The sequence below is a fragment of the Jaculus jaculus genome, chromosome 5, assembly GCF_020740685.1.
Source record: "Jaculus jaculus isolate mJacJac1 chromosome 5, mJacJac1.mat.Y.cur, whole genome shotgun sequence".
NCBI classification, from domain to species: Eukaryota; Metazoa; Chordata; class Mammalia; order Rodentia; family Dipodidae; genus Jaculus; species Jaculus jaculus.
Window position 1 is genome coordinate 83969651 of NC_059106.1, and position 13577 is coordinate 83983227.

The following is a 13577-nucleotide window of genomic DNA, read 5'->3' on the forward strand; positions in this document are numbered from 1 at the left end:
CGTTTGCAGTGGCTGGAGGCCCTGAGCACCCATTCTCTATCTGCCTTTTTCTCTCAAATCAGTAAACAAAAATTTAAAAAACAATTTTTTTAAGAGGTTATTTAGCCTGGACATGATAGTGACATGGTCTTGAGAGTCTTAGTAGTATAGGAGGCACCCTGTGATCTCTGCTATTAAATGACCTTTCCTTTGGAATTACTGTTTCCATTTGTCTTTTGTGTCCTTGGTCCACCTGAGTTGGGTTTATGAGGTCAATAATGAATGATTGTAATCACATTTTAATCTCTTTGTTGTTGTTCATTTTTATTTATTTAGTTGAAAGTGACAGAAAGAGTCAGAGAGAGAGAGAATGGGCCCCCCAGGGCCTGCAGCCACTGTAAACAAACTCCAGATGCGTGTGCCCCCCTTGTACATCTGGCTAATGTGGGTCCTGGGGAATTGAGCCTTGAACCAGGGTCCTTAGGCTTCACAGGCAAGCGCTTCACCGCCAAGCCATCTCTCCATAATCACATTTTAAAGATGATTACCCCTCTGCTAGTTGCCTCTCTTAATAGACACATGCTACAAATCCTATCTTGAGCTGAGAAGATAGCTCAGAGGTTATAGGCCCTTGCTCGCAAGGCCTGCCAGTCCAGAGTTCAATTCCCAAGCTGCCCATGTAAAACTGGATGCAAAAAATAGCACAGTGTCTGGCATTTGTTTGCAGTAGCAAGAGGTCCTGGTGCATTCCCCCTTTCTGCCCTGCCCTCCCCACATGTGCATATAAATAGATAACTTAAGAAATCCTATCTTTAAGCTGGGTGTGGTGGCACACTCAACACTCAGGAGGTAGAGGTAGGAGGATCGCCATGAGTTCAAGGCCAGCCTGGGCTAGAGTGAGACCCTACCTTGAAGAAAAAAAAGAAGAAGAAGAAGAAATCCTATCTTTACATGGTCCAAGCATTCTTCTGGGTTGTATGCTGAACCCCGCTTCCCACTTCACTGTGTCATCAAGCATAGCAGCCTTGCAGGACGGGTACTTAAGCTTAGACTTGGGCCTTGTTGTCAGGCATTTGTGGAGTGAACCATACTTTCTGTAACCTAGGCTGATGTAGAAAGTCTCAATGCCTACCTCACATGCACCTGTTCTGTGATCTATGGGTACTACTGACATTCTGACATTGCCACTTTACTCTTGTGTCCTTGTTGTATTTCCAGAAATGGCCCAGTTGAGCAGCTGTGATAGTCCTGACACCCCAGAGACAGATGACTCAGTTGAGGTAAAGATCCTGATCTCCCCCCTAACCCTGGAGTTAGACTCATGAAGTCTTATAAGTGTGCTTTAAAAGACCATCTGAAGGAAGGCCACAAATACTGACAAGTCAGGTGTTACTAGAGAAGCATGGACAGGAGCTGAACTGGTGCTATAACTTCAGCTTGCCCAAGCAGAGCTCTGTGAAACATGCCAGCTTCCTTCATCTTACTTTGTCTTCTAGGGCCGTGGGACATCTTTGCCATCTAAAAAGACCCCTTCTGAAGAGGATTTTGAAACCATTAAGCTCATCAGCAATGGCGCCTATGGGTAAAGGCATGGGTCACATTGTGTCTGAAAGCATATGATTCTTAATCCTCAGGGCAACAGATGCCTCAGGGTGAACCCTCTCCCTCTCTGAAGTCTCCTAGAGAATCAAAAATTCAAGCCAGGTGGTGCACACCTTTAGTTCCAGGACTTGGGAGGCAGAGGTAGGAGGATCACTGTGAGTTCAAGGCCACCCTGAGACTACATAGTTAATTTTAGGTCAGCCTGGGCCAGAATGAGGCCCTACCTCGGGGTGGGGGTGGGGGGAAGCAAGATTGCTAACCATCTTAGTAGCACTCCTCTACTCCTCTTCCTGAGCTCTGGACATATAGAGCTTGGTCTTGGAGTTCTATGACCCAGGGGACCCAGATCCTTCCTATCAGTAGGCAAGACATAGCCCCTTGTTTATACACTCATAGTGTGAGACCATTTGAGTGGTGGTATGCACAACTTAGGTGCTAAGAGCCCCTGGGGGTGGGGCTTTCTTTCCCAGGGCTGTCTTCCTGGTGCGGCACAAGTCTACACGGCAGCGCTTTGCCATGAAGAAGATCAACAAGCAGAACCTGATCCTACGGAACCAGATCCAACAGGCATTTGTGGAGCGTGACATACTGACTTTTGCTGAAAACCCGTTTGTGGTCAGCATGTTCTGCTCCTTTGAGACCAAGCGTCACTTATGCATGGTGATGGAGTATGTTGAAGGTACTGGGGGAAAGGTAGCCTGGTGGAAGTTGTGGTGCAGTTAGTCTGAAGTAGCCCAAGGAAGGACCCAGCTTCTAAAAGCTCTAATACTCATATCTTTTTGGGATCTCTGAGCCTGTTTGGCTATGGCGAACACAAAGTTCCACTGTGATCATGATGCCTCTACTAAGGCACCTTCTACAGCTGACAGACAGATAGCCGCCATACAAACCCAAGGTGAGGGCTGGAGAGATGGCTTAAGCAGTTAAAGCACTTGCTGGCAAAGCCAATGGACCCAACTTTGGTGGCACATGCATCTGAAGTTTGTTTGCAGGGGCTAAAGGCCCTGGTGTGCCTATTCTCTATCTGCCTCTCTCTCTCAAATACACACACACACACACACACACACGCACACGCACACGCACATATATGTATGTATGTATATATACATACATACACACACACAAAAACCAAGGTGAGGTGCTAGGAAGATTGTGTTTGAACTCTCAGAAGAAAGGAGAGTAACATAAAAACTATCTTAAGCCGGGCGTGGTGGCGCACGCCTTTAATCCCAGCACTCGGGAGGCAGAGGTAGGAGGATCACCATGAGTTCAAGGCCACCCTGAGACTACAGAGTTACTTCCAGGTCAGCCTGGACCAGAGTGAGACCCTACCTCGAAAAACCAAAAAAAAAAAAAAAAAAAAAAAAAAAACAACTATCTTTTAGGCCAGGGAAAGTAATCAAGGCCTTCTGGCTGATGGCTTGTGAAGCTACTCTGGGGACATACTACAAAAACGGCATAAAAGCAGAGTCCTGGAGAGGGGCAGCGGCTTTGATCTTCTTCTTGTTGTATACAGCTCCTAAAGATATTTCCTTAAGACTTAAAGTAGAACCTGAAAACTACCCTTTTATTTATTTATTTTTTTTTAAATAAATGAAATGTATATATATATATTTTTTTAATTTTTATTTATTTATTTGAGAGCAACAGACATAGAGAGAAAGACAGATAGAGGGAGAGAGAGAATGGGCGCGCCAGGGCTTCCAGCCTCTGCAAACGAACTCCAGACGCGTGCACCCCTTTGTGCATCTGGCTAACGTGGGACCTGGGGAACCGAGCCTCGAACCGGGGTCCTTAGGCTTCACAGGCAAGCGCTTAACCGCTAAGCCATCTCTCCAGCCCTATTTATTTTTTGAGATAGGGTCTCCCCAAAAAAATGCCCTTTTAAGTCAGTGAGTATATGCTAGGAATTTGCATGCTATTTTACTCAGAAACAAAAGGGCAGAAATGGTGAACAAATGCTAGTCTTAGCCAGATGTATTTACTAAAGGCAGTATTCCCACCCTAAACTTACTCTTGTCCCTGCAAGTCATATGCAGAAAGGCCTGGCTTCCTTCCTTCCTTCTCTAGCTCAAGTGATTGTCTCGACAGTCATCAGCAATTTCATGTCCTATTCTCTGCCACCTGTCTACCATCATGCTAGCTCCCACACCAGTAACTCTGTGAAACTACCTCATGAATGATTTCTGGGACCAAAAGCCTGAGAAATGACTAGTGCAAGATATTGGATCCTTCCCTCATAGTAGCCTGGGCTTATTACAGGAGGAGACTGTGCCACTTTGTTGAAGAACATTGGAGCCCTGCCTGTGGACATGGTGCGTCTATACTTTGCAGAAACCGTGCTGGCCCTGGAATACTTACACAACTATGGCATCGTGCACCGGGACCTCAAGCCTGACAAGTATGTCCACCATTTAGATCCATTGTCCAGGTCTCCCTCTTGAGTTTTTTGAAAAGTGGGACAAACATGTTTGAATCTATCTCAAAGTGGCTGCTAGGAAACAATGCTCAGGGTGTGCATCCTTCTAGACTTAGTACTCTAGCCCTGTGACCATCTCACACACAAAGACCATTACCTAAAGATCAGATGGGAGCATCAGAAGGTTTCAGTGACATGAACTAGTCACTGAGGAGTATGGCTGAAGAAACCAAGCAAGAACAAAATAATGCACATTCAATGAGTGGCTGAACAGTGTCCTGGTATTTACTATACTTACTCTGTACCAAGCATTACATTCTGGTCTTTAAATATAGTCCCTGGATGTGAGGGAGAAAATAATGTATGTGTAGAGGCTACTTCTCCAAGGGTGGTAGTGAGGTTGAAAACAGTTGGTGGTGCTCTCTAAAGCAAGAAAATAAGACGTCCACAGGTGCATAGATGAGGGTTGGGGAAATGACTTAGTAGAGAGATCACCACACAAGCATAAGGACCTGAGTTTGGATCCTCAGAACCCATGTAAAGCAGGATGCTGTAGTGCGAACATCTGTAATCCCATCAAACCCAAAGCAAGAAACAAGGCAGAGAGGGGAATCTCTTCCAGAAGCTTATGGACCAACTGGCCAGTCAGCCTGGTAATGGCAGCAAGACCCTGCCTCAAACCAGATAGAAAGCTAGGATCAACACCTGAAGTTGTCTTTTAACCTCCACACGTGTGCCATCGCATATGTGTGCACCCCTGACACAAATACCAAAAGCAAAGCAAAGAAAAAAAGATACATAGTTGACAGTTTCCATTAAGAAATTACCTATGGTACAATATATGGCTGCAGCTTGGGGATATTAGGATAGTGACAGAGCCAGGGGCTAGCCCATCAGGTTTTTTGTTTTGTTTTGTTTTTGAGGGGGGGCGGTCAAGGTAGGGTCTTGCTCTAGCCCAGGCTGAACTTGAATTCACTATGTAATCTCAAGCTGGCTTTGAACTTGAACTCACGGTGATCCTCCTACCTCACCTCCCAAGTGCTGGGATTAAAATGTGGGCCACCACACATGGCAGTTTTTATAAGCAGAAAGACATACAGAGAGAACGGGTGTGCCAAGGCTTCTTGCCATTGCAAACACTCATATGGATTTACATGGGTACTAGAGAATCAGACCTGGGTATTCAGGCTTTGCAAGGAAGTGCCTGTAACTGCTGAGCACTCTAGCCCCTAAGGGCCCTTTTATTTATTTGAGAGGGAGAAAGATGCAGATAGAGTAACAGAGAGAATGGGCATGCCAGTGCCTTTAGCCACTGTAAACAAAATCCAGACACATGTATCACCTTGTGCATTTGGCTTACATGGGTCCTGGGAAATTGAACCTGACTGAGTCCTTTGGCTTTGCAGGCAAATGCCTTAACCGCTAAGCCATCTCTCGAGCCCCCAAAGTTCCTTTTAAAAAGTTTGTTTTCTTTTAAAGAAGGCTAAAGAGTCTGTGGCCATTGACCAAAGATATAATAATAACCTGCTCCGCTCTTGGTTTAGATCTAGAAAGATTACTCAGCAGAGTGCCAGTGGAAAGAGAAAGGAAACCTGGCTAAAGAAAACAATGCCTGTTCCAGACCAGAGGAATGGGATAGAGAAGAAGGAAGCTGGTACAGGGAAATACAATATAAACATCCTTTTGTCCTTCCTTGTGTTCCTTTTCTCTAAAATGATAATACCTACAATCATTGTGCAAATTATTCTAGTAAATTTATCTAGCCCACCCAGAGTTATATATGCTAGCAGTGGCTCTGGACTAGTAACAGTGTTACTGGCCTTTGTGGTAGAAATTAGCTTTGGTATTAGACATGAGTTCAACTGTCACTTGTGCTTATTAAGTGAGTTTTTCTGTTAATTAAATTTCTCTGAAATGAGAGCAGTAACCCACTTTTCCTCTCTCAGCTACTCTAGAACCTTGCCCCTTTTAGGGACCAGATTTTTAGTTTTTATTTTTCCATATGGTGCTGGAGATGAAACCCAAGGCCTTACACATTTGTACATGCTAGTTATGCTTTACCTTGGAGCTATTTCCCCAGTGCCAGTAACTCTGTTTTTCTTTCAAGGCAGGGTCTTGCTCTATCCTAGTCTGACCTGGAATTCACTCTGTAATCCTAGGCTGGCCTCAAACTCATGGTGATCCTCCTGCCCCTTTCTCCCAAGTATTGGGATTAAAGGCATGCACCACCATGCTTGGCTTACACCAGAATATTTTAAAAAGCTTTATCAGAGAACTTAGTAGGTAACTTGCTAAGAGAAATTAGTCCAGTTAGGAATCCCTGAGTCTTCTTTGGACAGGTTGAGTTTGTGGTTGCTGAGCATGGCTAGGCCTGGAGCTGCTGAAAGAAGTCAGGGCTTAGAGTCATTTGGGAATCATTGTAATAAGTGATAGTCAAGTGAAGCCTTTGGCACACAGTGGGATGGTGCTTTCTAGTTTCTCCCTCCCAAGACATCCAAAGGGGAAAACAGGGAACAACATTGTTTCCTCTCCCTGGAATGGATATTGTAAGCCACCCAAGTGGGAGGAAGGGATGAATAAAGGTTACACAGCAGTCTTGGGTCAAGCTGATCTCAACTCTGTGGGAAAGTCTTTTCCTCCACTGAAACTTGCCCTAGTAGAACACAGGTGGGCCAACAATGACATGAAGCTGTGAAGATGGGCAGAAGGCATTACTGTAAAACTAGAGCTGGATTGTGGTTTTTTGTGTGTTTTGTTTTATTTCATGGCTACCTAGCTCCCTGTTTATATCCTGTAGTGCCCTTTAGAGGCCTGGAGAGAATGTTTCGCAGATACTATAATCAGTGCTCATGGAAATCCAGGAAATAAGTCCATAATTTTGTTCTATGGTCTCCCAGCCTCCTGATAACATCCATGGGGCACATCAAACTTACTGACTTTGGACTTTCAAAAATTGGCCTCATGAGTTTGACAACCAACTTGTATGAGGGCCACATTGAAAAGGATGCCCGGGAGTTCCTAGACAAGCAGGTAAGGAAGCATGGGTAAGACCTCGGGGTGGCAGCCAAGACTCCAAATAAGGCAATGGAGCCACATGTTTACTTGGGGGCTAGCCTGGAAACTCCATCTTTTGTAGCCTTTTAGTTCCAGAGAGACATTGAAATAGGCAAGAAAATCACATGAATATGAAATCCAGTGTCATCTTTCTCTTCAGAGTTTGGAGATACTAGGTTGTATTACCTGATGCAGAGTCCTGAACCTCCAGCCTACCCCAGTACCTGTTGTTCTTGGAACACAGCTCCATGTTTCCACTGTGCTTGCAGTATCCTAGTTTCCTGTCAATGTCCCCTGACTTGACATATCCACGTTGGGTTCACAAGGCCCTGTTGTCATATGACTGGTAATTTCTGGTTTGGGGAGGCCGAAGGGCAGAGGCCAGTTGTAGGACCATGTGCCAGATGCAGATGAGTGCTGGGGAGTGTGGTTTCAGGCTAGAATTAGTCATTGTGGTTAATTAGAAATCCACCCAACTAGGAGTGAGAATTCTTGCTCCCTGAGATTGCTGCTGACCTTTATTATTAACTAAGGTTCTTCATTCAGAGACTTTTCTGCTCCAGCAATAAGAATGTCCCTTCCAGCCACTATGCCAATGGGCTGCCTCAGGATACTGAGCTAGCCTGGCTTCTCCTTGCTCAGGTATGCGGGACCCCGGAGTACATAGCACCTGAGGTGATCCTGCGTCAGGGATATGGGAAGCCAGTGGACTGGTGGGCCATGGGCATAATCCTGTATGAGTTCCTGGTGGGTTGCGTCCCTTTCTTTGGAGACACTCCGGAGGAGCTCTTTGGGCAAGTGATCAGTGGTAGGTACTATCACCCTGGACCAGTGTGGAGTCAGTCAGGATCCAAAATTAAGATATATGTATGCACCTGGGAGGTTTTGTGCTTTTTTTTTTTTTTCTGAATTTAAGTGTGTGTGCCTAGTAGGCTTGCTGCTTAGGATGTGAGTGTGTGTGTATATGTGGTGTTCCTTTGTTGTACATGTGCATATCTGCTGTGAGAGTTCTCTATGTGTCTAAAGTATAAAACACGAGCTGGAGCTTTAGGAATGGGAGGTCACACTTACGTAATACCCACACTGGATCAAAGAACAAGATATGGCCTAGGGACAGTGAGACTCCCTTAGGAGGGGAGAAATCTGTAAAACTTTAGGAATTGGGGTCCCGGGCAAAGCTATCAGGAGTTCTAGTTTGCCCCTTTATGCCTCCCTTCCTTGTACTGTCCCGGGGTCTTGTTCTACATCTTTCTACTCTGCCCACAATGATCTCCTTTCTCTCATCCATAATGACTTCAGATGAGATTGTGTGGCCTGAGGGTGATGATGCACTGCCCCCAGATGCCCAGGATCTCACCTCCAAACTGCTCCACCAGAACCCTCTGAAGAGGCTTGGCACAAGTAAGTTAAGCCCCATTCCTCTTTTTCACTACTTGGAAAGTGGGGAGGAAGACTCAGTACATGCCCCATGAGGTTCGGGCTTCAGATGTAGACAGTCGCTCTGGATCATGAAACACTGTCCAGTCCCTCCAGCTAGAGAAGGAAGAGTAGCTGAGCTGAGGCATCCAGGCCTAGCTTTCTACTTGATGCTCTGTATGCAATTAATAGACGCCACCTTGCCCACACCTGTTAGAACACAGAAGCAGTCACTAGATGCTGCCCAAGGCTGAGTGGGGAAGCAAAACCATCCCCTTGATTTCAGGAACCCCTCCTAGGCTATTTGACTGATAACCTTGAGTCCTGTCTGTTGCCTTTGTGACTTCCCTCACTCTTATCCAGTGTCCTCATGGCCCATAGAACATAGGCTGGGTCACATGGCATAGAAATTTCTCTCTTCCCCTAGAAACCTATAAAAATAGGCATCTCAAGCCAGGCGTGGGTTCACACGCCTTTAATCCTAGCACTCAGGAGGCAGAGGTAGGACAATAGTTCTGAGTTTGAGGCCACCCTGAGAATAGAGTGAATACCAGGTCAGCATGGGCTAGAGTGAGACCCTACCTCAAAAAGCCCCCCCAAAAAAGTATCTCACTTTGTCCTTTGGATCAGCAGCATTTTCGTTGGCTTTGGAACACACCATGTTCTTTCATGTTAGTACACTAACGTCCTCTAACAAACCTCTCCCCTAAAAGGAAATCTGCCTCAGTGCCTCTAGTAAACCTATCTTTTTTAATAATTTTACAATGCTCTCCCTTTCTTTAGGTAGTGCCTATGAAGTAAAGCAGCACCCATTCTTCACGGGTCTGGACTGGACAGGACTTCTTCGTCAGAAGACTGAATTTATTCCTCAACTGGAGTCCGAAGATGATACCAGCTACTTTGATAGTAAGGCCACTGGCACAGTGGAGTGGAGTGTGGACCCTATTCGCTCAGAAATGCCTATGCTTACTTGGATTGGGAGCAACTTCTCAGGGCCCTCCAAAGTCTAATAGGGTCACAAGGATGTCACCAGCAGGGGCTCTGAAGGGAATTGTCCTGTGTGTCTGGCCCAGCCCGTTCAGAGCGATACCACCACGTGGACTCCGAGGATGAGGATGAAGTTAGTGAGGATGGCTGCCTTGAGATCCGCCAGTTTTCTTCTTGCTCTCCAAGGTTCAGCAAGGTACAACTGAGGAGGCCCAGTCTGAGGGGTTGGGATAAGAGCCTGACAGGCTCAGGAAATTATTGATAGGCCCATTTCCTGAAATAGAGAACAGACATACAAGCAGGAACTTCTAGGACCACCCCAGTCACTTATATTTGATGCCAAGCCAGATCGGCAGAGTAACTGCATTTATTTAAATTAGGGTGGTTTTTTTTGTTTGTTTGTTTGTTTTTTGGTGGTAGGGTCTCACTATAGCCTAGACTGACCTGGAATTCACTTTGTAGTCTCAGGGTGCCTCCCAAGTGCGGGGATTAAAGGTGTACACCACCACATCTGGCTGTGCTTTTAAAATACTAAGCATTCAAATGGGATGTGGGAGGTAAAGGAAAGGACTCCTACAGATCAGTGAGTTTCAGGTACTGAGAATACTTTTTGTCCCGTGGGAGGTATACTGTCAGAGCCACCGCATGTGTCTCCTGTGCCCACAGGTGTACAGTAGCATGGAGCGGCTGTCATTGCTTGAGGAACGCCAGACACTGCCTCCCACAAAGCGCAGCCTGAGTGAGGAGAAGGAGGATCGCTCAGATGGCCTACTGAAGGGCCGAGACCAGAGCTGGGTGATTGGCTCTCCTGAGATGTGAGCAGCCAGGGTGGGCAGGACAAACATCTTTTGGTGATATCATGGGAAAGACTTGTATGCTGGGGAAAATGTTGGTGGCAATGAGATAACATTCTCCAGGGCAGCTATGGAAGAATGTCTGAAAGTTCTTTGACTGTAATTGTGCCCTCTAAGGAAGCCTGGACAGCAGGAAGGAGACTGCCCTATTGTCCCTGGGCCTTGTGTTTCAAATTATGGAAGCGGCTGTCAGTGTCTGAATCCCCTGGGCCTTGTGTTTCAGATTACGGAAGCGGCTGTCAGTGTCTGAGTCATCCCACACAGAGAGTGACTCAAGCCCTCCAATGACAGTGCGACACCGTTGTTCTGGGCTCTTGGATATGCCTCGCTGTTCTGAGGAGGCCAGCAGCACCCCCAGGAGGCAACAGCAGGAGGGCATATGGCTCCTGGCGCCCATATCTGGAGAGGGACCATCTGGACCTGTTACTGAACGGCCAGTGGAGCGACGGCTGAAGCTGGATGAGGAGCCTGCTGGCCAAAGCAATGGTTCAAGTCCAGGTGTGGCCCAGCAGATGGCCAAAGGCCTAGGTTGGAGGGTACTGCGGGAAGGGAAGCTGCTTTACAGATCTCATTCTTTACCTGGGTCCACAGCCATAGAGATCCGAGGTTGTGGAACTGTGCAGCTGGCTGAAGAAGCCACAGCCAAGGCCATCAGTGACCTAGCTGTGCGTAGAGCCCGTCACCGGCTACTCTCTGGGGACTCTATAGAGAAGCGCACCACTCGCCCTGTCAACAAAGTGATCAAGTCTGCCTCAGCTACAGCCCTTTCCCTCCTCATTCCTACAGGTGAGGCCATCAGGGCGTTAGGAAGGACATTGGAATCTCTTTGTGTGTATACAAACAAGCAGGTATCTGAGAGACTATCCCTTTTTACACAAGTGCAGCTCTCTGAAGATAAGTGTTTGCGTGTGCAGCACAGCAACATTGTAATAAGTACAGGCTTTGAGGCAAAGAACTAATATTCAAATCTTCATTGCTAAAGACTCTTGACCTTGAAAAAGTTGTTTAATTCTTTTAAGCGTCAAGTTCTTCATCAAAAAATGAGGCTGGGGGACTGGGGAAATGGCTCAGCAGTTAAAACGTTTGCCTATGAAGCCTAAGGACCCCAGTTCAATTCCCCGGGACCCACATAAGCCAGATGCACAAGGGGATGCATGTGTCTGGAGTTCATTTGCAGTGGCTAGAGGCCCTGGCATGCCCATTCTCTCTTTCTCTGTGCCTCTTCCTCTGTCTCTCTCTCTCAAATAAATTAAATTTAAAAAAAATGTAAGCGGGTGTGGTGGCACACACCTTTAATCCCAGCACTTGGGAGGCAGAGGTAGGAGTATCATGGTGAGTTTGAGGCCACCCTGAGACTTTTTTTTTAAATTTTTTTTTATTTGAGAGCGACAGACACAGAGAGAAAGACAGATAGAGGGAGAGAGAGAGAATGGGCGCGCCAGGGCTTCCAGCCTCTGCAAACGAACTCCAGACGCGTGTGCCCCCTTGTGCATCTGGCTAACGTGGGACCTGGGGAACCGAGCCTCGAACCGGGGTCCTTAGGCTTCACAGGCAAGCACTTAACCACTAAGCCATCTCTCCAGCCCCCTGAGACTTTTTAAATGTGGCTAACTAGGCATGGTCATGCATGCCTCTAATCCCAGCACTTAGAAAGTAGAGGTAGAAGGGCCACTGTGAGTTTGAAGCCAGCCTGGATCTAGAGTGAGATCCTGGTCAGCCTGGGCTAGAGTAAAACCCTACCTTGAAAAAACAAAAAATAGGGCTGGAGAGATGGCTTAGCGGTTAAGCGCTTGCCTGTGAAGCCTAAGGACCCCAGTTCGAGGCTCGATTCCCCAGGACCCACGTTAGCCAGATGCACAAGGGGGCGCACGCATCTGGAGTTCGTTTGCAGAGGCTGGAAGCCCTGGCGCGCCCATTCTCTCTCTTCCCTCTATCTGTCTTTCTCCCTGTGTCTGTCACTCTCAAATAAATAAATAAAAATTTTTTTAAAATGAACAAAAAAAATTTAAAAATAAAAAAACAAAAAAAGTGGTCAACTCACAAGACAATGATCATGTTTAAATACACATGAATCCCTTACATAGTCCCTGATAAACACATAAATGCTAGCTACCATTCCTTATTACCTGCATCCCCACCTGGGGTCTGGAAAGCTTTGAATAGATGAGAGAGCTTTGTGGATTAGAGCCTGTGGAGACAAGACCTCCGTCTGTGACTAGAGCTGGGCTGGGATCAACAGACAGTACAGGGTGCCAGGGCAAGGCCTGATCCACTAAATGCTGGCTGTTGCTTCTTCTTCAGAGCACCACAGCTGCTCTCCACTGGCCAGCCCCATGTCCCCGCACTCCCAATCATCCAATCCGTCATCCAGAGACTCTTCTCCAAGCAGAGACTTTTTGCCAGCCCTTGGCAGCTTGAGGCCTCCCATCATCATTCACCGAGCTGGCAAGAAGTATGGCTTCACCCTGAGGGCCATCCGTGTCTACATGGGTGACTCAGATGTCTACACTGTGCACCACATGGTGTGGGTATGTCTGGCCAACCAGAGCTTTGTCGCTCTTCTACCACCTCCTTAGTAGACCCCGTTTGTTCTTCTATCTCCAGCACCCCTAGAAGAAAAGGCCAGTGGGTGGTAGTAAAGGGGTTACAATTTAGTGAGCAAAACCACATTCCCACTTGTTCAAGCTCCAGATTAAAGACTGTTTCCTTCCCGAGGCAGCATGTGGAAGATGGCGGTCCAGCCAGTGAAGCAGGGCTTCGTCAGGGTGACCTCATCACGCATGTCAACGGGGAGCCTGTCCAGGGACTGGTCCATACAGAGGTGGTAGAACTGATCCTGAAGGTTAGTATTGGGAATGCTGCCTGGTGTGATGTCTATGTGACCCCAGACTGGAGCCTCTACAGGCCACAGAGAAGCAGGGAGAAAGTTGGATGCGTATATTTCTGGCCCTAAGAACAGATGTGAGGACATGGAGAATGAGTGTGGTACAGCAGAGGATTTTCTACAGTAGGCAGTTCCCTTGCTGGCCAAAGCCCAGGACCCTTCTGGGCTGCAAGTAGGACTGGTGAGCCAGAGCCACTCCTAAACCACTCTGAGTCACCAAATGGGGGCCACGTTCTAATTTGAGAGACAAAATAATATCTGTTCAGGCATGTTGGTGCAAGGTCAAAGATGGAACTGTGGTATGGCTGTGCTGAAGGGTGAGGGCAAGGGCAGGAATACAGCTCCCGCTCTACCTGAGGCTTCATGCTCTCTCTGCTTCCCA

General features: G+C 47.0%; 1 protein-coding gene across 4 annotated transcripts in view; it reads left to right on the forward strand.

Moving 5' to 3' along the window:
- Positions 1 to 13577, forward strand: part of Mast2 (microtubule associated serine/threonine kinase 2) — a 216644-nt gene that overhangs the window by 200616 nt on the left and 2451 nt on the right. For all 4 annotated transcript variants that reach the window (XM_045150689.1, XM_045150690.1, XM_045150691.1 and 1 more), the window contains 14 exons: positions 1198 to 1259; positions 1476 to 1561; positions 2052 to 2260; positions 3844 to 3982; positions 6898 to 7030; positions 7697 to 7862; positions 8354 to 8455; positions 9254 to 9376; positions 9544 to 9653; positions 10124 to 10272; positions 10535 to 10809; positions 10903 to 11097; positions 12613 to 12839; positions 13031 to 13153. In XM_045150689.1, coding sequence (XP_045006624.1) covers positions 1198 to 1259; positions 1476 to 1561; positions 2052 to 2260; positions 3844 to 3982; positions 6898 to 7030; positions 7697 to 7862; positions 8354 to 8455; positions 9254 to 9376; positions 9544 to 9653; positions 10124 to 10272; positions 10535 to 10809; positions 10903 to 11097; positions 12613 to 12839; positions 13031 to 13153 — 2099 coding nt within the window. The remainder of the gene's footprint in view (positions 1 to 1197; positions 1260 to 1475; positions 1562 to 2051; positions 2261 to 3843; positions 3983 to 6897; positions 7031 to 7696; positions 7863 to 8353; positions 8456 to 9253; positions 9377 to 9543; positions 9654 to 10123; positions 10273 to 10534; positions 10810 to 10902; positions 11098 to 12612; positions 12840 to 13030; positions 13154 to 13577) is intronic.